The sequence below is a fragment of the Podarcis raffonei genome, chromosome 12 (genome assembly GCF_027172205.1).
Source record: "Podarcis raffonei isolate rPodRaf1 chromosome 12, rPodRaf1.pri, whole genome shotgun sequence".
Classification (NCBI taxonomy): Eukaryota; Metazoa; Chordata; class Lepidosauria; order Squamata; family Lacertidae; genus Podarcis; species Podarcis raffonei.
In genome coordinates, this window is record NC_070613.1 from 16,039,333 (window position 1) to 16,063,359 (window position 24,027).

Sequence of the window (24,027 nt, forward strand, 5' to 3'; positions counted from 1 at the left end):
GCAGTATTTGTATTTCCACAAGCTACAGAAAAATGCACCGGATATGTAGCCAATTCTGCCTCTCACTTGCATGAGAATTGGAAAGTCACCTGCAACGCAAACGCTTTCTCTGCTAATCTTCCTTTACCTCAATCACATGGGGGCGGACGGGCTTGCGTTCCTTTTTACTCCGGGCGATGCCCTTTATGAACCTTTCGGCGGCTTTCGCAGCGTGTGGCATCTGCTGAGGGGTGGCGTTCACTGAACACCTAGGCAGAAATAAAATTGCATCTAGTTGCATGCACAAACACACCGTCTGCGAGGAACAAACTGTGCTTTTACACCTTCTCAATTTTCTGAGTCGAGTTCTGTTTAGCCATCAAATATCACCGGCTTTAAAAAATGCTGGGTGGACTTTAATTCTGGTCTCTGAGTGCTCTGCGTGGCGAGGGCAGTATGCAGCCAGGCTTCCCTCCAACTCTGAAGCTGAAGAGGCTCAGCAGGGAGGTTTCGGTGGTCCTGGCATCAGTGCTGCAACTTCCCCAGCTACAAAGCTGGGAGATTATTTATTTACTTTATAGCCCACCTTTTTCGCTCCAAGGTGGTGTACATGGTTCTTCCTCAATCGCCATGCCCTGCCCTGCAAGGTAGGGTCAATCTTAGGGGCAGTGACTGGCCCAAGGTCACCCAGTGAGCTTCACTAGTCAAGCAGGGATTTGAACCCCAGGCGCCCAAGTCCCAGTCCAACACTTTAATTGCTACATCACAACACTCCCCTCATTGCCACGCCTTCCCAAGCTAGGTTGATGCACTTGCCACTGCCTGAAATCAGGAGCTGTGTTCAAACTGCAGTAACCGAAGCAATCACACTCCCTTCTTCTCCCTGCTGGTAAGAGGGATGGAGACCAGAATTTTTGGTTTGAGCAGCCAAAAGTTGTGGACTCCCAAGGCCACAGTCTTGAGAAGTGGTATATTACTTACCGACTGCATTTATACAGAAACTTCCTGGCCAAGGAACTCAAGGCAACGAACAAGCAAAGAGTGGAACACAGAGTAACAGTGTTCTCTCGGGTGAATGGAGGGAGGGGTGCTCAAGAATTCTCCTTTGTTGCTGATGGTTGCATCAGCAACAAAATTCATGTATTACCCCACCCCCTCCTGCATACCAACAAGTGGTGTTTCCAAACTATGTAAAACTACAATTAATTTTTAAAAATCTTAATTTATTTCATGCTTTAGTTTGCCACTAGAGTTTCGGACTTCGGATGCTGTAATTCCTGGATGACGCTCGAGAAGGCAGACCAATGCGCTCTTAAATGCTGACTGCCTGATAACTGAATGCTCTGTAGAATACCTGTCTCTCACACGGTTGTGTACCTGCAAGATTCACCATTAGGAGGTATGGGGGGAAGCCAGCAAAGGGCTTAGAAATCCACTCGGGGCTAGCTTAGGGTCACATCAGACGAACATTAACAGAGCCTCACCGCATGTTGTCGCTGTTTAAGAGGTATTTCTTGATGCGTGGCAATTTCCGCAGCACTGGCTTAATGTCGGACATTTCTGCAATCCTCTTCATCAATCTCACCTGAATGGGATTGGGGCAGCAGGGAGGAGAGAGAGGGAATGAATAGTAAAGCAAAAGCAATGAAACCCACCAAGCAGACCCGAGACCTTAAAAGGTGTGACTATAAACAACCGGGGGGGGGGGCTTCTTCCCCACATATGGCTGCTGGGAATTGCTCCCAGCAATTTCTTGTTGGAACAGAAACAGCAGTGTGCAGAAGAGGCTACTTGAGAGACTGCTTCAATCTCTGTGGAGTTGCTACTGTTATGCAGAGAGCACAGCACTGGGCTGGGTAGACAAATCAGACATCTTCATCTAAGCCAGTTCTCCTCTTCCAGAATGATGGAAGCCTTCTCCTCTCGGCTGCCCCTTACCTGCTCCATGCCGTTAAACATTTCCTGCAGCTCTCCAGCTGGTGTCAGGGTTCTGCTGGCTCTAATCGAGGCGTACATGTGCCCGGAATCGGGAATCCCGTTCGAGAGCTCTTGAGCCGTCATCTTGACTAGAACCTTGAAGTGTTCCTCATCTTCAAAGTGAGGGCTGCAGAAAGTGGAGAGAGGAAGCAGAAAGGCATCAGTTGTGTGTGTGTGTGTGGGGGGGGGAAATCACAGCAGAAAAGGACTGAAAGGGCTTAGAAGCAGCCATCGCTGAAGAGTTGGGCAAAAAACTTCCAGCTATAACCACCAGCCCTGTTCATTCCGCTGGAAGGTCTAGAGTGCTTTTCAAAGATGCTCTCAGCTGCTGCTTAGTTTTTAGGGCAATTTCTTCTTATGAGCATTAAAGTGGCCTGGCTACTGTGTTCTGTACCAGCCATGGCTTCTAGATTAAATATACAGTTGTACATTGGGTTAAGAACTTAATTCATTCTGGAGGTCCGTTCTTAACATGAAACTGTTCTTAACCCGAGGTACCACTTTAGCTAATAGGGCTTCCCGCAGCTGCTGAACAGCCGCTGCACGATTTCTGTTCTCACCCTGAAGCAAAGTTCTTAACCCAAGGTACTATTTCTGGGTTAGTGGAATCTGTAACCTGAACCGTCTGTAACCTGAGGTACCACTGTAAAGGCAACCTATTTCTGGACTCAGATAACCCAACAAGCTACGTTTGAATCAAAAGCTTCTCAAGTACTCCATCCAGCTACACCTGATGTGACTCCCACACAAGGAGAGCACTGCTGGATCAGGCCCACAGTCCATCTAGTCCAGCATCCTGTTTGCCAACCAACGCCCTGTGGGAGCTACACAAACAGGGACTGAGCAATGAGAGCACTCATTCCCAGACATTGGTGATCAGGGGGCATACTGCCTCTGACAAGGGCAGCAGTTTGTTCACCCAGGTTTGTTCACATCACGCTGAACGATGGCTGCACATGACATCTTTAAGTGCTTGTGGACTGGGCTCATACTTTGTTGGCAGAGTACATGCCTTGGATGTGAGAAACTCCAGTTTAAGTCTGTTAAAGGTGAGGATCTCAGGCATTCAGGGAAACTACTTTTCAGCCTGAGACTCACAAGAAGGACTGCCAGTCACAGGAGACAACAGGCTGCCCCATGGACCAATGGTCTGCTTCAGTAGAATGAACCTTCTTATATTCACGGAGAATCTTGAAGTTGAAAGGGACCACAAGGGTCATCCAGTCCAACCCCCTGCACTTTAGGAAACTTTTGCTCAACGTGGGGCTCAAATCCATGACCCTGAGATTAAGAGTTAGGCTCTACTAACGGAGCTACATTCTTCTCTCCCTCTCCCTCTCTATTTTTTAAGAAAATATGTTGCTTTGTTATGAATTAAAGTTATACACTGAGATTTGTGAAGGGGCCAAGAAGAATTAGCAAGCATAGAGGAAAACTACCAAATTGCAAGAAAACAAAACAAAAACCAACAGCAGCAACAAACAAAACAACCTATGCTTGATCCTGTGCACTTTTAGCTGTGTACTTATTTCACTTTCAGGGAGATATGAAATGAATGGCCACATTTTGGGGGTGTTATTCTATTTTCTAGTATCTCCAAGCTTTGTGACATGTATCAAAAGCAAGCCATTTAGATCTTTTAGCAGGAAAGCACACATCTGCAAACAAGAAACACCCCCACCCAATATCTATCTATCTATCTATCTATCTATCTATCTATCTATCTATCATCTATCTATATACACAGTACTTGTTGAATATTTCACTCCAGATGTGCATCATGTCAGGCAGATTTCGATCCAGGCAGAGAGAAGAAAAGAGCACACCCTAAAGGAGAAATTTAACAAGAAAACTCAGATCAGTAGACAAACCAGTAAGAGATCCTCAATAATTACTTAAGGAATAACAGCTATCTGCTCAGTTGTGATTCCCAGACAGTTATTTACTGTGTATGGTGCCTTAGAAATAGGAAGCAACACTGCCAGTCATTAATTAGGTTTGCATCTCATCTGCAGCAAGGGAGGCGCTCACATCTCTAGCCAACACAGCCCCAACACGAAAGAGCACCAGGGTCACGTGACACCCGACCTGGAGACTGACTTACCTGCTCATACACGTCCAAGTGGGAGTCGTCCACGGTGATATGAGGGCAGACGGAAAGGCCCCCTGTTTTCAGCTCTATCTCTTGAGCCTGTTCTCTGTAACTGAGAGCGCCACAGCCCATTCTGCAAGAAGGAGAGAGCAAGTAGGATGTGGACAGCAGGCCAAGGAAAAGCCTGCAGCATTTAATTATCTTCTCTCCTGGCATTTATTTTGCACATGTTGGAAGAAGGGTTTTGGAAGCCGAGCCCTAAGAGGAATGGCAGAAAGAGCTGGGAAAGAGTAGCCTGGGGGATGGAAGACCTGAAGATTTAGGCAAAAGCCCAATGGCAGCATTAGAGGAGGACATGCCAGGTGTCCTCTTAAAACCTGCTGGCCCAAAACAGCAGCAAACAGGAAAAGGGACTGCTGGAGCTTGGAAGGACGCTGCAGCTTCTACGCGTAGCATAGCAGATTTGGGGGGCAGCAACACTAAACTTTAGCAGCCAAGAAGAAATTATACCCAGCTCTGCGCGATCCCAGGGATGTAGCTCAGCAACCAAGTCTAGATAGCAACAGCTTTAGGGTTGTTATTTCTGTTACTGGATGCTGCATGTTGTTGAAGTAATCTTGTTGCATTTTTAGTACTGAAATGCAGTTTTTTGGTATGTTATTATATTTCTGCTTGCTGCTACTGTGAAATGGTTTTGCTACGTTGTTTTGAAATTGTTACTGTGTTCTTGTTTTGCTATGTTATTATGAGACTGCGGTGTTTTGTTTTGAGATGTTTCTTTGTTGCAAGCCACTTTGAGCATGCAATAAAATGAATGAATGAATGAAAGGTTCCAAGGTTCAATCCCTGGGCATCTCCAGGCAGACTTGGGAGAGACCACCGCCAGTCAGTGTAAGGAAGGGATGGCAAAATCACTGGCCCTCCAGATATGGTTTGACTGCTGCTTCCATCACCCTGACAGACGGCTGCAGCTGATAGGGGCTACACCTGGAAGGCTGCAGGTAAGGTAAGGTAAGGTAAGGTACCCCTGCCCATACGGGCCAGTCTTGACAGACTCTGGGGTTGTGCGCTCATCTCACTCTAGAGGCCGGGAGCCAGCGCTGTCCGCAGACACTTCCGGGTCACGTGGCCAGCGTGACAAGCTGCATCTGGTGAGCCAGCGCAGCTCACGGAACGCCGTTTACCTTCCCGCTAGTAAGCGGTCCCTATTTATCTACTTGCACCCGAGGGTGCTTTCGAACTGCTAGGTTGGCAGGCGCTGGGACCGAGCGACGGGAGCGCACCCCGCTGTGGGGATTTGAACAGCCGACCTTTCGATCAGCAAGTCCTAGGCGCTGAGGCTTTAACCCACAGCGCCACCCACGTCCCTATGACTAAGCCGCTTCTGGCGAACCAGAGCAGCGCACGGAAACACCGTTTACCTTTCCGCCAGAGTGGTACCCATTGATCTACTTGCACTTTAACGTGCTTTCGAACTGCTAGGTTGGCAGGAGCTGGGACAGAGCAACAGGAGCTCACCCCGTCGCGGGGATTCAAACCGCCAACCTTCTGATTGGCAAGTCCTAGGCTCTGTGGTTTAACCCACAGTGCCACCTGTGTCCAAATGTAAGCCACCTGTGTCCTGTAAGCCACCCCAAATGGTACAAGGCACCTTCCTTTAGAACTACAGGATCACAGAACTGTGGCGTTGAAAGGGACCCAAGTGGTCATTTACTCCAACCTCCTGCAATGCAGGAATCACAGCTGTGCTCTTCTTCTCCCAAGAACTTGGCACCCCAAGTCACCAGCCCCAGTACCAGAGGGCCTGCCCCACAATTGCTCGGAGAACTGTTTAATAACTTTCTTGGCCAAGGATATACATATTTCGTTCAAGCTCATTACACTATAAAGATAGACTGTAATACAGGGATGCAACAACAGCGGCAAGAGTATTGTTGGCTCAGAAATGGAAGCAATGAAAGAAGAATGGCAGACAAAATTAATGGACTACGCAGAACTGGATAAAATTACAGGAAGGACTCAAAACCTGTGGGACCAGAGATTTACAGAAGATTGGAATATACGAATTATTTGAAGAGCAATTGTAATCAACAAATTACGCTAGTAGGACTACAAGAAGTTTTGTAAGGAGAAATATATGAAATATTGCAAAGAAGGGAGATATTAGTTATGAGATTTAAATGTAATGGTGAAAATAAGAAATGTAAATTAAGTAAATAGATTTGAAAATTTTCAGATGTGATTGATGGAAGTCAAAAAAATTGTATAAGATGTAAATGTTCAATTATTGTTGAAAATGATATGTTGAAAAACTAATAAAAAATTATAAAAAATAGACTGTAATACCATTAAACGAGCAATATTCACAACCTGCACCCCAATAGTCTTCCGGCAAAAAATAATAATTTGAATTTAGGTCAACTCATCAACCCCAAAAGAGGGAAGAGATAGTGTTCATTAACCACCTTTGCTGGAATGAAGTTTATTGCAGAGATAGCCCATGGGGTGCCCTGCAGATGTTCACAGAATCTTAGAATTGTACAGGTCCACGAGGGCCATCTAGTTCAATTCCCTGCAATGCAGGAATCTTTTGCCCAACTTGGGCCAGAACTCACGACCCTGAGATTAAGAGTCTCGTGCTCTACCAACTGAGCTATTCCAACCAAGCTGATGTGATGCATCACATCAGCCCAAGGGAGTATGGTCGGTGCTCAGGACTGATGGGGAGCTGGCAGTCCAACATCTGGAGGCACCACATGGGCTCTCTCTGGAATAAATCCCCAAAGCACAAATAGAAAGCTCCTCCTTACTTGGTGATGACGTTGCAAAAAAGCGGGACGTAAGGCCGGAGCTCTTCCGGAAGAGTGTTCAGACTGGAAACCGCTCTGAAATACACCATGCCGTTTGTGGGCTGAGCGCAGTACTGGACCGGGACATCCTCAGCTACAGACAAATGAGAAGAACTCATCAATATATGGTGGCAGAATTGGAGAGTGGAGGGAGCAGTGTTTCAGAAACAAGCCCGGCCTCCTTCGGAAATATAGAGCGCCGTACAATTCAAGCCCAAATTCTTCTCTTGCCTCGTATAAAAGCTTAAGACCCACAGACCCATTCCAAGCTGCCCCACCTCCCAGGTTCGATCCCTTACATCTCTAGGTAAGAGTTGGGAGAAACTCCTTTCTGAAACCCCAAAGAGCTGCTACCAATCAGTGTTGAAAATACTGGACTAGACAGACTTGTGGTCTGACTCGGGAAGAGACAGTTTCCTCGGAAAACATGGGAAATGGAATGGAGCACCCAGAATAATGGACTGGCTGGCTGCAACCCTGGACAGGAGCACTCACTGTGCAATGTTACGCAGGATCCTTTAAGACAGCTGCTAAAACCTCCCTGACCCACCACAGTCTATCTGGATGCAAAAATCATTTATGTATACAGTGGACGCTCGGGTTGAAAATGTGATCCGTGCGGGAGGCAAGGTCGCAATCCGCAGCATTCACAAACCGCAGCGCCGTGTCTGCGCATGTTGCAATTCGGTGCTTCTGCGCATGCACAAAGCACGATTTAGCGCTTCTGCACATGTGCCAAAACCCAGAAGTAACCCGTTCCGGTACTTCCGGTTTTGGAGCGGTGCGCAACCTGAAATCACGCAACCTGAAGCGCCTGCAACCCGAGGATTGACTTTAAATTGCAGTAATTTTATCTGTATGTTATTGATAATTATTTTACTGTCTCGAGACTTTTTGATTAGGCCATTTATAAAATTTACTATATCCAGCAAGCATTACGTTGCAGAGCCCTCTCATACTAAACTGACGGCTGCCTGCATTTCCATCTGGGAAGGAACCCAGAGTGCTGTCAACAGCCTGTACCTCTGAGAAAGAGCTGCTATTCCAACACAAGGCTAACTACGTTCACAGGCTCTACGTTTTTTGTTTCATAATGGAACATCAGCATTGAGTGACTCTGTCTTACCTGTAAGTGACGTCTCCAGCTCAGTAAACACAATCCTAGGCTCAATATCCGAGACCTTCAGAGCCGGGAGGCAAGATGTGTCTTGAGGCTTGCTTTGCAGATCAAGCAGTTCCAACCCTAGAAGGAAAAGTGGAACGTCGGTCAGCGGTTCTGACAAAAACTATCCAACAGGGATTCAGGTTCAGCGGCAACAGGAAGGATTTGACAAGGTTCTCCTGGGAATTTAATGAATTTACTTCCCAAACAGCTCCTGGTGGTTTTCAAAGCTAAGTCCCCTGCTGCCAGATTTTGGAGAGGCAATGGAATACAAATGGATACAAATCTCCCCTCACTTATTTATTTCATTTAAAACTTTTATACTGCCCTTCATTGAGGGCACAGGGTGGTTCACAATATAAAAACACAAAAATAAACGTCCGTTTACAAAGTGCGCGTTGACCTCAAATGGGAAACCGCAACGAATGTGGTTTAAATTTCTGTTATCTTTTAATACAGAAATGGGGAAAGGGGAAAAAGAAGTGTGCAGAGATCAACCACCAACTCAAGTTCACATCCTCTGTCTGTCTGTCCATCCCTCTATCCACATAAACGTAAGAGAGTCAAAGCAGGCAGAAAAACGGCCCACCTTTTTCATATGTCAGCTTCTTCTCTTCTTCAGAAAGGGCCTCAAGTTTTTCTTTCAGCTTTGCCGCTTCCATCGAGGTTTGCTTCTCATAGAAAGCCCCATCTGGACTCATCGACAGTGTCAGCCTATGGGGGTTACCCTAGTTGCCCAGGACCATGGCGAAGAAAACAGAAAATGGAGTGCCCATCAGTGCAAAGAACAGCCTGCTATTTTAAGACCTATCCTGGCCGTCATGGGAGAGGAGAGGGGTGGTCTTCAGCCTGGGGCACTTGGCTGACCACTGTCAAGAGACAGGGTGCTGGACGTGATGGACCTTTGCAAGTCCAGAGTCGTCGTCCCCTGCCCTGTAACTGGGTCCTTACCTTAAAGTACTGCTTCATCTTTTTCTGAAGAAACTGGGGGTCCTCCTTAAGGCACTGCCTGAACCGAGCCACTTTCTCGGCGATCTTTAGAAGGTCAACGGGGTCTCCTTCATGGTTCCAACAGGAGGCAATATACTTGAGGGATGAGAAGAGGCGAGGAATTAGAAGCCAGCCATGGAAGGCAGGAGGACTGCTGCACAGAGCAACCCTTGAAGAAGCGGCCATTTTGCCATCTACACCTGAAGATGCCTCTGCTTATGGAGCCCAACTTACAGGCCAGGTAAACACCCGAAAGGTAGGCCACAGGCCAGGCTCTGCATGAGGAGAATGAGCCATAGTACAGCCACAGGACTTGAATGCACTGGTCTATTCGTCAGTATCCCCAGTTAAAAGAACTTGAGTGTTTTGGAAGACCTCTGCTTCAGGTTTTGGATAGCCTCTGTCATTTGGAGCAGGAACATAGCCTGACGTGGCAGAAGAAGGTTTGTTCATCTACCCTAGTTCTGTCTACTCTAAGCAGCAGTGGCTCTGCAGGGGCAGGGAAAGGTTTTTCCCACCACCAGCTGCAGAATGATTTAACTGGAGATTGCCATGGGTTGAATCTGGAACCTTTTGAATGCAAAGCATGTTCTCTCTACCCCCCGTTTCCACTTGACCTGCCCTCCAAAAAGGTACTGAGCTCAGGTCTAAGTATGGAAGATATCACTATCTAGCAGCTATCCAAACTTTATTCTGAAGCGGTAGAGCCCCCTAAGAGAGGCTGTTCCAGAACAAAAAGACAAAAAAACCCCACACCATTTCATGCACATATGTAACATATAGGAAAAAAAGGAAAAATGCATAACCAGAGTGGATAAAAATCAATGATTTTTTTTAAAAAAAATAAAATTGGATTATTTTGATTTAAATTGATTTTTTAAAAAAAAAAAATAAATCAGATTTTTTTTTTATTTAAATCAGATTTTCAAAATAAAATGCTTTTGGATGAAAAATCTTTCTAAAGGTAGTTTTCTGATTAAGTTACATTATAGTCCAAAAAGGCTATTCATCAAGAAATAAGGATTTGTTTTAAGTTTTTCATGTGTGCTAAAATTCAGTTTAAGTGTTTTTTTAAAAAGTTTAACCACATCAGTTAACAAACATAGATACACATGCTATAATGTTACTGCTTTAGTTAAATACATTGTTTAAATTGTTATTAAGGAAATGATTATTTTTCTCCTTCCAGTAAAGTACAGCAGAAAAGTTGCCCAATATAAACAATAATTTCATAATTATCTGTCTATGTATTTCTAATAGCATAACCAAATCAGTAATTTTTGATATAACTTTAAAAACTACTCTGAAAAATTATTATTCCAAAAATGAAACTTTCCTCTGGTTGTAAATATTAAGATTATACCAGCAAGAATGAGTCTTTCTGTAAGAAAAACGATTTAAATCTAGTCTTACTGACTCGTGATTTAAATTGTGGTTTAAATCGTGACTTAAATCAATTTGATTTAAATCAAATCCACTCTGCACATAACCAAAGAAATACCAATGCCTGCAGGGGAAATCTGACAAAAAGATGATTTAGTTTAAAAACCAATGGCAAGATGGAACTCTTGACGTGATTATCCTGAATAAGGAAGGTGAACTTTAAAAGCTAACTGGACTTGGAACTGGCGAAATGCTGTCATTTCTACCTTGTGATCAACCCATTTCCTACCCCATTACACAGGAATATGACCAACGTATTAAAAGGGTATTGTTAAGAAATGCTGTTAACTCGAGAGGAGACAAGCCATGGACCCATCAAAGGGGAAACAGCACTTACTGAAGTCAAAGCAAGTCCAAAGCTAGTTGACTGATGCTTCATCTGGATTTCAATCTTGTGAAGCAGTGCTTCAATCCTTTCTTCCTCAAACCCATTCCTTGGGAGAAAACAAACCAGCAAGCGGACAGTTAATATTGCTCTAAAAGCACACACGGAAGGGAGACTTCCATTCCCACAAAGACATTAAAAAGCAAGGAAAAAGAAAGACTCACACACTCAATGTCTCACATACTCCCCAGCTGCTACTAAACAAAACAACCCCACACAGCTTTTACTTACTCAATAACTTCATCAACCGTCCTGGAAATAATTTGTTTCACAGTCTCAATGTTCTCTTCGGCGATCCCTTGAAGGCCAACGCTGAAATAAGCCTCTCTTGTGGAGCCGTTAAACCTGCAGAACACAGAAAATGAAGGAAAAAATGTCTTGGCTGCTCACAGCAGGGGTGGGGAGACATGTTGCAATTCAAGGGCCATATCCTTTCAATTGTAGCCTCCTTGGGGCCACAAGACAGTTATGGGTAGAGCCTGAGAAAGTGGGCGGGGCAATAAAGGTGACTTTAACTTTGTAGAGAAGGCGACGTACCAGCTGTGCGCTATATAGGTTTGTACAAAGAGAGAGATACTTATTCTCTCCATCCAGGCAAGGAAGAGGCACCATCGCAGTTGAGGCATGTGTCCCAGCCAGGCAAAAGCACCCAAAGAAGGTGAACAGCAGGACTACCAAGGGATGTGGCTTGCAGAGTCCCAAGGACCACACGGAAAGGCTTGGAAGATTCACATTTTGTCCCTAGGGATTGAGATTCCCCACTTCTGGCTTTCGGCCTTCGCTCTTGGGCAGCTGAGTCTTGAAAGAGTTGTGCCCCAGGAAGGGAAGGGCAAGTGGGAAAGAAGTGGCACGCTGCATTAAATTTGTTCCAGTGGCAGAAGAACAGCAGAGCCCAGACAGGGTGCATAAAGGTAAACAGCAAGGGTAGAAACACAGGCAAACAGCCCATTCGCCAGAAGGAAGCTATAACACACAGCTATGAAGGCTAGTTCTAAAATTTCAGGAAGTCAGAATGCTTTTAGTGCATTTAGCACTACTTAGAAGTGGGAAGTCCAGACATTCCACGAACTGAGATCCAGCCAACCAGGAATCCTGAGGAGATGTGGGTCTGATCCGAGTTCCCAGGAGATTTTATCCATGAAATTACAGTACAGGTAATTTGCAACTGACACACATTTAACTTGTGCGCATTCAGCTTTATGCCCTTGGCAAAAATGTTTTAAAAAGTTAAAAAGGTGGGTAGGCATCTGGGACAGACTTTGGCAGCCCCATCCGCCACTGAACCCAACGTTTTGACTATACGTGATTCTGGCTTTGCATGCTCTCCCTCCCAGAACATAACCCCAAATTGAGAATCGCCTGTCGTTGGTGTGTTTTCACTTACTTGGCTGGTCTTGGCCTGAACTCTTTTCTGCCCCGCAAAGTCAAATCAGGAAACAGCAGTGTGAAATATTTCATTTGTGTCAGCCTCGTGTGACTGGCCTGAAGTAACTCTGTAAACTTTGTGGCATGAGTGGGGATTTTGAACCCAGGTTTTCTGGATCCTAGTCCGATACTCTGATCATAACATCACATTGCCTTGTTGCAACCTTACTTTATGCCACTTAGAAGTCACAGTGTTAAGCAGCATATAAAATGGTTGGGTGGGGAGTGAAATAAAGAGCAAAGTGTAGTCCTATACTGCTGCACGCGGCCAACACACTTACCCAACATCTGGCGAAAAATCTGAACCGAGACCAGCCTCGATTAAAGCTTTATAAAAGGGGGAATTGGGGCCACCAACCAACAGCGAAGACAACAAGTTCAGCGTGAAGGATTCAAAATTATCTGTAATGCTAAAAAGAGAAAAAGTTTACAATAGTACCATGGGATTCAGCACACAAAGGACAACGACGGCAGTTAAGACCAAGTCAAAACCTGAATCCAGGTGCAGAGTTATACAAGGCTGGTCAAGTTATTCTGGCAAACAATGCAGAAAATGGGAGATATTCCTCTGAGACATTTTTATAGGTTCCAGAAACATTCTTAGTAGCTGTGGATTATAGACAGGAACCTCTATGGATTACGTGCCACTCCCCACATTTGTTGTCATAAAAATACGAAATCAATAAAGAAAATGGCCAAATAATTTGTCCTTTCATGACTCCTGAAATCAGGTAGCTGAGGAGCCACTTCAATCTACCCCAACAGACGGCTGACCTACTTGATCTGGCTGTGGTAAGTTTTATAACAAAGTAACACATGTGAATCACTTTCAACCTTCTAAAATGCTAATTGCTAAGGATTCTACTGGTAATTCCACTGTGTCCAGTGCTGAGTTAGCTGTGGATTCACGGAGCATTATGAGGGTGGGAAAGTGGCAATGGTGCCACAAGCCTATAGCTTTTGTTTTCTGTTTTTGCCCAAAGTTGTTTGCAAAAAAAGCCAAAATCACCAAAATCTACACTACTGGCATGGACGATTTCTGCCCAGACACTGCTTAAAGGGGCTGAATACCAGCTATGTCCAGAAAATTCCAGACGTTTGGCAACTCTGTTCAGCCATATTCTGCAAATGTGTAATCCCAGCTCATCATATAACTGCAGGGATGTAACCTTTCATCGCTTTTAATTGTCAGAGGACTGATATCATGGCAAAAGACAGCAGCGCCCCCTGGTGACAGCTCCACATCACTACTCAACCACGAAGCCTAGTGACTTTCTATCAGTCATATACTGCCTGCCACTGAGTCTTAACTACCTGGTAGGATTGTTGTTGGGAGACAAAGGACACTGCCCCAAGCTTTTGGGAGATGGGCAGACTGCTTTATAATGGAATCAAGATATGCAAGTTAGCCCTCTGAAAAAAACAATGACCATTGCACCCCTTTCTCAGCTAAGCCTTGCTGAAAAGGAAGTATGGGGGGTGGGGAGCCAGGATCCCAAGGAGCGAGGCTATGCATCACCAAACTAGTCATTTTATGCTTTTGGTGGCTGAGGTCAATATGCACTGAGCGCAACTGGAGAAGGCAGAGATGATGGGAGCCCAATGCAATGCATTTCAGGGTTCCTTGTTCAGCAGGTAACGGCCAGCTGTTTGAAACTCATCCATTTCCCATTCCACATACTCTGATAGGAGGTAGCTGACGCTGACCATCGTCTGCTTCTTGGAGTCTGCAGCAAGCGAATCAGTCCCGCAGGTCACATGGTGTTCCCTCTGTAAAAGAGAAACCGATGATTTGAGAAGGCAGGGGAATGCAGCCCTCTCTCTCTCTGCCTCCAGTATATGGAAGCGCCAGAGTTAAGCCCACTGGCAAGAGACGCATGAGAGTGGGATGCTGTAGCTGAGCATGTGCAACCTTACACTGAATCAGAACCATCAACCCATCGGACATAAGATATACCAGTATATTCAGTATACCTGAAGGAGTGTCTCCACCCCCATCGTTCAACCCGAACGCTGAGGTCCAGCTCCGAAGGCCTTCTGGCGGTTCCCTCACTGCGAGAAGCAAAGTTACAGGGAACCAGGCACAGGGACTTCTCGGTAGTGGTGCCCGCCCTGTGGAACGCCCTCCCATCAGATGTCAAGGAAATAAACAACTATCTTCTAGAAGAAATCTGAAGGCAGCCCTGTATCGGGAGGTTTTTAATGTTTGGTGCTTTATCGTGTTTTTAGTATTCTGTTGGGAGCTGCCCAGAGTGGCTGGGGAAACCCAGCCAGATGGGCAGGGTAATAAATTATTATTATCTAGTCCAGCATCCTGTTCTTACATTGGTCAACCAGGTTCCTGTGGGAAACCCAAGGAGCAGAAAAGCACCCTCCCCTCCTGTGGTTTCCAGGTATTCAGAAGCACGACTGCGTTCAACTGTACAAGCAGAGAATTGCCCAGCACAGTCAAGGCTCAGCTAGCTGTGGATCCCCAAAGCCTCAGGTAAGGGTCTTTTTCCAGCTCTGCTTCCCCAAGATCTATTCACTGAAGATAGGAGCCTTTCAGAGCATTTGCACTGCATGCAGAAGGTTGGAGGTTCAGTCAACCAAACAGGCATCTTCAGGCTCTGGCCTGAAGCACTGAAGAGTTGCTGCCAAACAGTGTGGACAATTCTGAGCTACATGGACCAATGGTGTGACACAGTGTAAGGCAGAGCTGCTCATGAACCCAGCCTCTTCCACCTGAGGTAAAACAGGCAGCTAAAAAAAAAATAGAGACAGGGCCTTCTCTGCAGTGGGGCCCATACTGGGCAACTCCCTCCCCTATGCATACCTGTCTGGTGCCTTAATTAACCTTAATTAAACAAGGCCCTTGATCTACTTCAGAACCTAGGCTGCACAACCCTAGATATTATCTCTTTTTCTTGTGCATTGTTATTATGCTATTGTATTTGTTGTTGTTTTTTAAAAAAGGGCGCATTCCTATGCATTTGTGGGAAATATGGCATGTAAACAGACTGAACTGCGACTAAACATTTCCTAGAAATTTTTCCACATTCAAAATGTACCAGAAGAGCTACAGTGGGAGGAGATGAAAAAGCCAGGCAGATTTTCATCTTTCCTCAATCAGGAACTATTCACAAGATAACTAGAAGCCACACTTGACTTGACTGTGGCTGTTACAGTCATCCCTGCTAAACATTTAGGCTGGAAAGTGTTCTGTGGGAAATGACCAAGGACAAAATGGCCTCTGTGTGGGTCTCAAGAGTCACCTATGATCCAGAGTAGAAATCTTGTGGTCAATGACATACTCACAGGTTTATCCCAGAGCTGTTGTGTTGGGACAGCAGTGTTCGGCTCAATTTTCTGGAATTTACTCAGGGCATCCTCATGGATCTGTTCCAAGTGTTGTTCCAGTGGGAAGTTACCGTAAGTGAAGAACCTGGAATTTTATTTTTTATTATATACTACTATTAACAGGCAAAATAAGCTTGCATATTCAAAAGCCTAGATCCCAAAACTCCCATTTGCACATATAGATGCCACAAGATTTATGTTCCATGTTTTAGACCATGGTCAAGCCCAAAGGTCCATCTCTGACTCACAGAGGCTGGAGGATCATCTGCCACGTAAGATCCAGTTGAGATTCCTGCCTTGCAGGAGGTTGGACTAGATGATCCTTGGGGTCCCTTCCAACTTTATAATTCTATGATGCTATTATTCTGCACATCTTTCACTTTTGTTTATACTTTCCCAATGCTAATGATACACATCATTAATCCTAAAATGACAATTCATAGAGCAGTATACCTCAGCATCACTCCTAAGCAAAAAGCAATTATTTCTACATTTAATCTTAGTCGAAAGGCTGCAAAGCTACTGAAAACCAGTGATTTTTGCATTCTTGGAAAAGTCTAGAAAGCCATAGAAAAAATGGGCTAGAAAGTGAAGAGAGCTCCCTCACTAGAGGCACAGAGATAGGAAGTTGGGGCATGTGGTTGGGCAGAAACATGTACCTTATTTTAAAAAATGGCTCATTGCTTTCTCCGGCCACAATGAAGCACTCGTAGAAAGTGATAAACTGAGTGTCTTATCAGAAGAAGGAAGCTTTGGCCTAGTCAGCCTTAGCCGGCCTCCAACATGGCAGAACAACTTTGCGGAGCCCCACCTGGGGCAACCTCGGGCCCTTAAAATTCCCTGGGTCATTTGCACAGGAAATGAAACACACCCAGCCCCCACACACCCAGCTAGGATTGACTTATTTCCTGGCTCCCCAACTGAGAGCTGAAGCTGCAATAGCTGTGTTGGGCACACCCGGGATTATTACAAAGCACCCCTTTCCCTTTCAGACGCACGCTTCTCACCTTGCATTACTCGGGTGGTAATGTGTTGCGTGGAATTGCTTCAGCTGTTCCCAGGAAAGATCGGGGATCTTCAGCGGGTCGCCACCGGACACAACTGCGTACGTGTGGTCAGGGAGAATCTTGTTCTGAAGGTGCTGGGAGAATACTCTCTCGTTGTCTGTCTTAAAAGAAATCGTTTAGGTAGGAGTAAAAAAGCTTCAGCAAAACTCACCTGCAACAACCACTGCTACTTCAGGGAGCACGTCAGGTAATAGCCACAGTTTTCCTGGAGAACCCAATAATCCCCAGAAAACAGTGGAAGGAATCACAAAACTGTAGAGTTGAATGGGTTCCTGAGGGTCATCTAGTCCAGCCCCGTTCTTAACCAAGACTCAGGATGGAGTTAAGAGTGCATGTGGCCCTCAGCAAGTTTCCCAGGAGGGACAGCGGCCCTCAGGCTAAAGAAGCTTCCCCATTTCAGCATTAAATTGTGGAAAAATATATAGATTGATAGGAAAGGACTGAATTATGCTGTGAACGCACTGAAACATTGTGATGAGTGAGTGTCGCTGGCTTATTATGGTTTGTTGTGAAGAAGCATCATACTGGTACATGCTGCCTGATCATTCCTGCGTTACTCCTCTGACATGAGAAAGAACTGATCTTACCTGAAGTGCAGATTTAGGAGTGGCTCCAGCATCCAGTGATGTAAATGGCTGCGCCCTACAAGCATGGATGACCATCCAGACTTAAACAATGGTTTGTTGACACCTTACAAATCCTGGCTTGTTAGGGATTCAGGATCCCGTATTTGGGCCTCACAGGAAGCCGAGCTAAACCATGGATTCTTGGTTTGTTTCCCCAGCTCATGTCAGGGAGAAGCGATGCCAGACTGATGGAGCTGTGTGCACTAATCTAGTGCTTGTTTCACAATAAACCACAGTTAGCTAGAAACACTGGTTTCCTACAAATACAGCCAATAGCTCAATTGGACATGTTGATGATTATGTTTTTATTATTTATACCCTGCCCATCTGTCTGGGTTTCCCCAGCCACTCTGGGCAGCTTACAGCACATTAGAAATTGTAAAATGTACTATATATATATATAAAATGTGCTGTATATATATAAATATACAGGGCTCATCCAGACTTCTGCATGTGCTGTGCATAGAAAGCACATGTCCTGGCTGTTTTCCGCTTGACCCACGCTTTCTACGCATGGGTCCAAGGAGATTTTCCCTTGCCCTGCTCCTTTCCAATGGAAAAACAGCTCTTTAGTGATATATTAGAACAAATGGCAATCTAGGGAAAACCCAAATTCCTGTTAGCTCTGACTGAGCACTAAAGAGCAGTTTTTTTCCAGGAGGGTGATGGAAGCAGCAGAGCAAAGGGAGGAGTGGATAAGCCAATCTGTATGCATGGTTAGGAAAGCTTAACTATGAATGTCCGCTGCTGGGAATCACAAGTAGAGAGTGTGCTCTTGCACTCAGGTCCAGTGTGTAGGCTTCCATAGACATCAGGTTGGCCACGACAGTACAAGATGCTGGACTTAGATGGGCCTTTGGCCTGATCCAGCAGGACTCTTCTTACGTTCTTAAATTAAAACGATTTTGAAAAAGGAACTTACAAATGCTCCCTTCATCTCATTGAAGACAACTCCTTTGAAGACTAGCGGTGTCTGAGGGTCTGCTGGATCCTCATGTTCTAATCTCCAGCCTTCCTGCCTGTGCAAGATGAAGACACGCAACACAGAGGGGTCAACACTCCTTCGGGCAGCACCACCACCTGTGTGTATATGTGCCCAAAACGTGAAAGTCTTACCAGAAGTCAAGGTGTCTCAAACAAGGGAAAAACACGGCGTCCAGGTATACAGACAGAAGGTTCTGGAAATCTTTGGGATTTTGGGTGGAAAATGGGTAGAGAGTATAGTCGCTAGCTGTGGGGAAAGACAACAAAATAAATATTAAGAATTTAATGAAAGTGTTCCAGGGACAATGCGATTCCATGGTTCTACCTTTCAAGGAGGGAGGCCTGTCCTCTGAAGACCCTTCCTAGCAAGGATTGCTACTGCAACCCCCCTCCTCTGTTGCAATTCTGAGAAGGGTGTGTGTTCTAGGGCGAGGTTTTAGATCCACTGGATCCATGCTCCCAGGATGGACAGGAGATGGTGGGGCTATTGCTAACCTTTCGCTCTAATAGTCTTGCTCATCTCGTTTATGAACAGAGCTCCTCTCAGATATTATAGTTAACAGATCAGGGTGGCAGGTTTTTTTTTGTAACTCGCTCCCCAAGACTATGATTCCATGGCTATCTATGCCCAAAGCTGCCTTACACAGAGTTGCAGCCGTCCTCCATTTACCCCACTACCATCTGCAACGACTGGGAGGGGCTCTTCACGATCCCCAGCTCTGCCCCCAGAGACTCTTAACTGCAGATGCCAAAGGGTTAAACCCAGAATCTTCTGCTTGCAAATGATATACTTTGCTCCGCCCTTGAACCAAACAGGGCGGGCACATTATCAAGGGCAGCAATCGTCCCCAGATCTGAGCCAGACGTTAAGCGGAAAGTTTTGCAGAAGCTTCCCAGCACTGCACTCTCGTCTCCCTTTTCCAAGTCAGTTTTCTTTCCGTCAGTAAACAGACACAAAGCATGTATTGATGGGGATCTTGGGGGCAGGAGCAACCTTGCCGACATCCCAAATGGGCTGTGCATCAAAATGGAGCTGCTGTTTGCATTTTTCCAAGGTCTCAATGCAACGTGCAGAACTCCAATTGCTGCTTAAGGAAAACGCTGGGTCTCTCAGTAAGTCGCATAAGGCTCCTTCCACGTATCTGAACCAGTGCTACAGCAACTGACATGTAGGTGAGGCCTGCAATAAAATGTTGCTGTATTTTCTCCTGCCTAAAGGGAGTTTAATGTTCCAGGAACATTCCAAGCAAGGCACTTCATTCTTCTCCCTCCCTACCATGTTATTTTCCAACTGTAAATATACATTCAATATCTGCAGAGCATGCTCAGTCCTGATTGGTGGCTTTTTTACCCTCTTAGTTTTCTTTTCTTTATTTTTGCTCTTGTGCAATGATACACACCGCCCCAAACATGCATTTACCTCCCCTCTTATTTCTCAGCAACCTTGGTTTGGCTACAGTCCTGCCAGCACTCTCCACTCAAGTTTGGAATTGGAAGGAGCGACAGGCACCATAGATTTCATCATATGAGTAAGTTGCCGTTTGCACGGGAAAAACGCAAGAGGCTGCTTGTTCCCGTTTGCTCACCTGTAAAGGCATTCATGAACGTGGAGAGTGACCTGTTTAGCATTTTGAAGAAAGGATCTCGGACAGGATACTTCTGCGAACCACAAAGCACAGTGTGTTCGAGGATATGGGGGACGCCTGTACTGTCCATTGGAGTGGTACGGAATTGAACACTGTAAGGTGATCAGGGAAAGGTTGGAGAGGTTAAAATACAGAAATAAAACATCACTGTACACATGAAAATAATTTGTTATTCCTATAATGCTGGACCCCAGATTTCCCCTCCTTTTCGTGGGAGCTGCATTCTCAGTGGCACCTTAAGAAGAAAGGAGTAGAAACTCACGAATTCTTATACTGACCTCTGACCTTCCAGGGACCTTCCACACAAATTGATGGCAGAGGGCCCTCTGATGCAGCTAGGAGGGTCTCAGAACATACCTGCAAGCTCTAAACGGCACTCCCATAAAGTCACGATTCTATCTCCATCCCTAGCGAGACTTGTCAAACCCTGATCCCAACACACCTACCTGAAGAGATTGTTGGAATCCTCTCTTGCCACATGCAAATACTTGGCTCCCGTCTGATCATGGCTTAGGTTGACAGTAGTTAAGAATAACTCAGGTACAGCTGTCACCTACAGTGGGCAAGTGCACATACACACATTTATTTCGGTTAATACAAATGGCCACAATCATTTTTATTATCGTTAAGCTATTTGACTCACACTAACAACGATCTCAGAAGCTGAACAATGCACAAATAAATAAAGGCAAAGGTAAAACTTCAGGGTCTCTCCAGTGAGCACAAGCTATTCTACCAAGTTGCCTGTGCACAATTCTTACAGAAGGCAGGCAGGCAGTTAGTTAAGCACCAAGCAAAAAAATAAAAGGTAAATGAGGGGTTAGACATTAAATAAGAGGCGTATGAAATAACGCACGGTGTGTAGAACGTGGATACAGATAATTTGTTCTCCCTCTCATAACATTAGAGTCTGGAGTCACAGAATCAAAAACATGTAGGGACCATGAGGGTCCCTGCAATGCAGGAACCTTTCATCCAACGTAGTGCTCGAACCCAGAACCTCAAGATTAAGAGTCTCATGCTCTACTGAGGGATGGAGCTATCCCTCCTATACCCAATGCTAGTAATTCTCAAGAGCAGGCACCCTGAAATCAATGGACTTAAGCAACCTCTCCATTGTTTTCAGCGGGTCCTACTCTGAGCAGACCAGCATTGGTTATCGCCCAAAGCAGCCGCATGGTAGGAATTTCGGGACAGACAAGAGGATGTGCACAGCTTGAACTACGGAATTTGCTACCGCAAAATGCAGTCACAGCCACCAGCTTTAAAGGCAGATTACATGGGAAATATACGGATTATGAGGCAATCCAGGGTTATATATCACCCCGACTAGCAGAGGCAGGATGCCTCTGAACCCCTGTTGCTGGGGAACCTTGAGCAGGAGAATGCAACTGTTCTCATGCTATATTTGTGGGCTTACTACGGGCACCTGGCTGGCCAGTGTGAGAACAGAAGGCTAGACTAGATGGGTCTTTTAGTCTGACCCAGCAGGGCTCTCCTTATGCTTTTAGCTGTTTATAAACTGACTGGTTGTGCCCCCAGAATCAGCTGCAAAATGCAGTGTGTGTGTTCCTCAGCCGAGAAGCTGATGCGGAAAGGCCTTCCTGAGTTTCCAAGCTTTTTTTTTAACAACAGATCAGACAATACTTTCTTGGGAGACCCCAACTTTCTTGGGAGAAGACAGCCAGAGCCCTGAGCGACCAAGAAGACCAGACAAGTACCTGGTTTACTGTGAATCCATGGATGCGATCTCCAGTTTTGTACTGCAGTGCCCTTTCGTTGGCAGAAGTACTCTTCCATCTCCAGAGTCTCTGATTAAATGGCCTGAAACTATATACACAAAAAGAGAGGGGAAGAGGAGAAAGCAAACAATGAGACTTCCTTTAAAAAATAATAATTGGGGTGGGGAACCTCAGGCTTAGGAGCCAATGCATCAAGTTAAGCAAATGTGTGAGCACAGGGCAGGTGGCACCCATTTATTCAGTTATATAATTAATACAGCTTAGACTAATTAGGGCACAGGAAAATGGAAGGGGGAGGGAGTGCTAGGAGCCAAATCCTGCAATAAGTACCTATAACTCAGGAGCTAAATTCCAGGGATGTGAAATCTCTAAGAAAGCTGGTGTTTAGGGCCACACTAGTAGGATACCTTAGTAAACAAGACTTTTAAAACTCCCAATTTTGGAGGAGTAAAAGGGAAGCTCCACTGTTCACACACTTCCACACAGCACAGTTCTAGCTAGTGGGAGAATCAACTTAGTTTTAAGAAGGGGAGGCCTAGCCTTCTTTAAAAACACCACTTGACTGGAATGGAGAGCGTTGATTCAGGACTTAAGAGTCAGAGTTGGAATGGGCTTTTCTAGAGAACTTGGAGGTCCTCCACTCCAATGTAGGCTCTGCAGTGTGAAATGCAACTACAAAACCCCTGGCCCAACCTCTGCTCAAAGTATCTGCAGGAAGGGAGAGCCCACTATCTCCCAAGGCAGCCTCTTCCATTGTTGGACAGCCCCTTACCGCACGTTTCTCCTATAAAGTTTAGCTGAAATCTGCTTCCCTTGCAACTTCAGCCCATTTGTTCTAGTCCTGGACTTTGAGAGCACCAGCAAACAGGTGAGATGCAAGCGCAAATCCTTAACTATATCAATCTTAGCTCAGCCCAAGTGTAATAAGGCAAGGCCTTAAAAAATCAAATTATGCAGTCCAGGCTACAGCACAAAACCATTAAAAGAGTCCTGCTGGATCACACCAAATCTTAAGATAGGGAAACCTGTGGTCTTCCGGTTCTTGGGACTATAACTCCCACCATCCTTGACTGACTGTTTTGCTGGCTGGAGCTGATGGGAGCTGGGGGTTCACAAACATCTAGACAGCCACCCTTGATCTGGGTGCAATGTCCTGTTTCCCAAAGTGGCAAGTCCGATGCCTCCATCCAGGAATACAACATAGGCAGCAGGCCTTGCAGCACTGTGGATTCCCAGCATTTGGTGTTTAGAGATAAACTAGCATGACAGCCAGAGTCAGAAAGTTGGGCTTCTCACCCCTAAATAAGACCACTGCTCCCAATACTTCACAAAACCCAGCCGCCAAGAATTCCAGGGAGAAATGCGGGATGTTTCACCAGCGGCTTCCACCCACAATTCCTCTTTTCTTTTATTAGTTCCAGGCAAGCGGAGGAGGTAGGTGTGGCAGCAGGGAGAGACAGTTAAGACAAAACAGCCTCCTTCAGGGACAAAAACGTCAGAAAGCAAGCTTTCATCCATCAGATTTTCCAGAAAGGTTACAGGTGGCCAAATACCTGAGCTACTAAAAACAACAAGTGCTGGGGTCAAAGACAACCATAAGAAGAAAGAAAGAAAGAAAACCTTTCCCCCAGATGCAGAAAGTGGAAGGCATTCTGCACATGTTCAGAGCCTCCCTTTACATCTCACTCTCCAGTAAGAAACTAAAATAATAGAAAACGGGAGTTCTGGGCGTCGGTTCCCCAGGGGTTCCTCCTAACACCCTGCAAGCAGTATGACCCATGGAAAAGGATGAGCCCAACCACTTCTAGGGAGTGCCCCACGGAATGAAACCCCGCCTCGGAATACGGGGCTTCATAACCGCGGGAGAAAGGGGAGAAGGGGAGCCTCTGAGCACGTGCAGAGTGTTTCTTCGCCCCGCCCGGAGAAGCCCCCACCCCACGAGTCGACCAGCGGCGGATGCTGCTCACCGGCCGGGACTCGTCCGCGCCAGCCGCCGCCCCGCCGCGCAGAACCGGCCCCACATGGCGCAGCGCGACCACCCCGGCGGAAACCGCGGAAGAGAACGGAAGAGGCGGTCGCGCTGCCCCGCGGAACGCATGCGCGGGGCCCTTTGCGCGTCGGGTACCAGATGGAGGCTAGCTCCGCCCCTGAGGCGGGGCCTCTCGGGCGAGGGAGGGCTTCGGAGCTCCGCCCCTTTCCCTAGCGAGGCTGTTTCCCCGCCCGCTCTTCTTCCCCGTGAAGCTTTGCGACGGGGCTGCCTGGCGCAGCCGGGCGATTCATTTGTGCCCGCGCTTGCTGGGAGCTGCTCTTTCCGTCCTCCC

General features: G+C 46.1%; 1 protein-coding gene across 1 annotated transcript in view; it reads right to left on the bottom strand.

The window, feature by feature from the left end:
• Positions 1-23,806, bottom strand: part of PITRM1 (pitrilysin metallopeptidase 1) — a 30,372-nt gene extending 6,566 nt beyond the window's left edge. Inside the window, exons 1-21 of the mRNA XM_053409455.1 lie at positions 23,674-23,806; positions 21,686-21,794; positions 20,411-20,517; positions 19,905-20,056; positions 18,451-18,565; positions 18,257-18,353; positions 16,649-16,809; positions 15,600-15,726; positions 13,984-14,072; positions 12,584-12,712; positions 11,109-11,222; positions 10,830-10,926; positions 9,011-9,145; positions 8,649-8,787; positions 8,024-8,140; positions 6,859-6,991; positions 4,061-4,181; positions 3,707-3,783; positions 1,918-2,083; positions 1,464-1,564; positions 128-248 (exon numbers count right to left, since the gene is read on the bottom strand). Of these exons, the coding sequence (XP_053265430.1) occupies positions 128-248; positions 1,464-1,564; positions 1,918-2,083; positions 3,707-3,783; positions 4,061-4,181; positions 6,859-6,991; positions 8,024-8,140; positions 8,649-8,787; positions 9,011-9,145; positions 10,830-10,926; positions 11,109-11,222; positions 12,584-12,712; positions 13,984-14,072; positions 15,600-15,726; positions 16,649-16,809; positions 18,257-18,353; positions 18,451-18,565; positions 19,905-20,056; positions 20,411-20,517; positions 21,686-21,794; positions 23,674-23,804 (2,538 nt within the window). The 5' untranslated portion in view covers positions 23,805-23,806. The remainder of the gene's footprint in view (positions 1-127; positions 249-1,463; positions 1,565-1,917; positions 2,084-3,706; positions 3,784-4,060; positions 4,182-6,858; positions 6,992-8,023; positions 8,141-8,648; positions 8,788-9,010; positions 9,146-10,829; positions 10,927-11,108; positions 11,223-12,583; positions 12,713-13,983; positions 14,073-15,599; positions 15,727-16,648; positions 16,810-18,256; positions 18,354-18,450; positions 18,566-19,904; positions 20,057-20,410; positions 20,518-21,685; positions 21,795-23,673) is intronic.
• Positions 23,807-24,027: the final 221 nt, after the last annotated feature.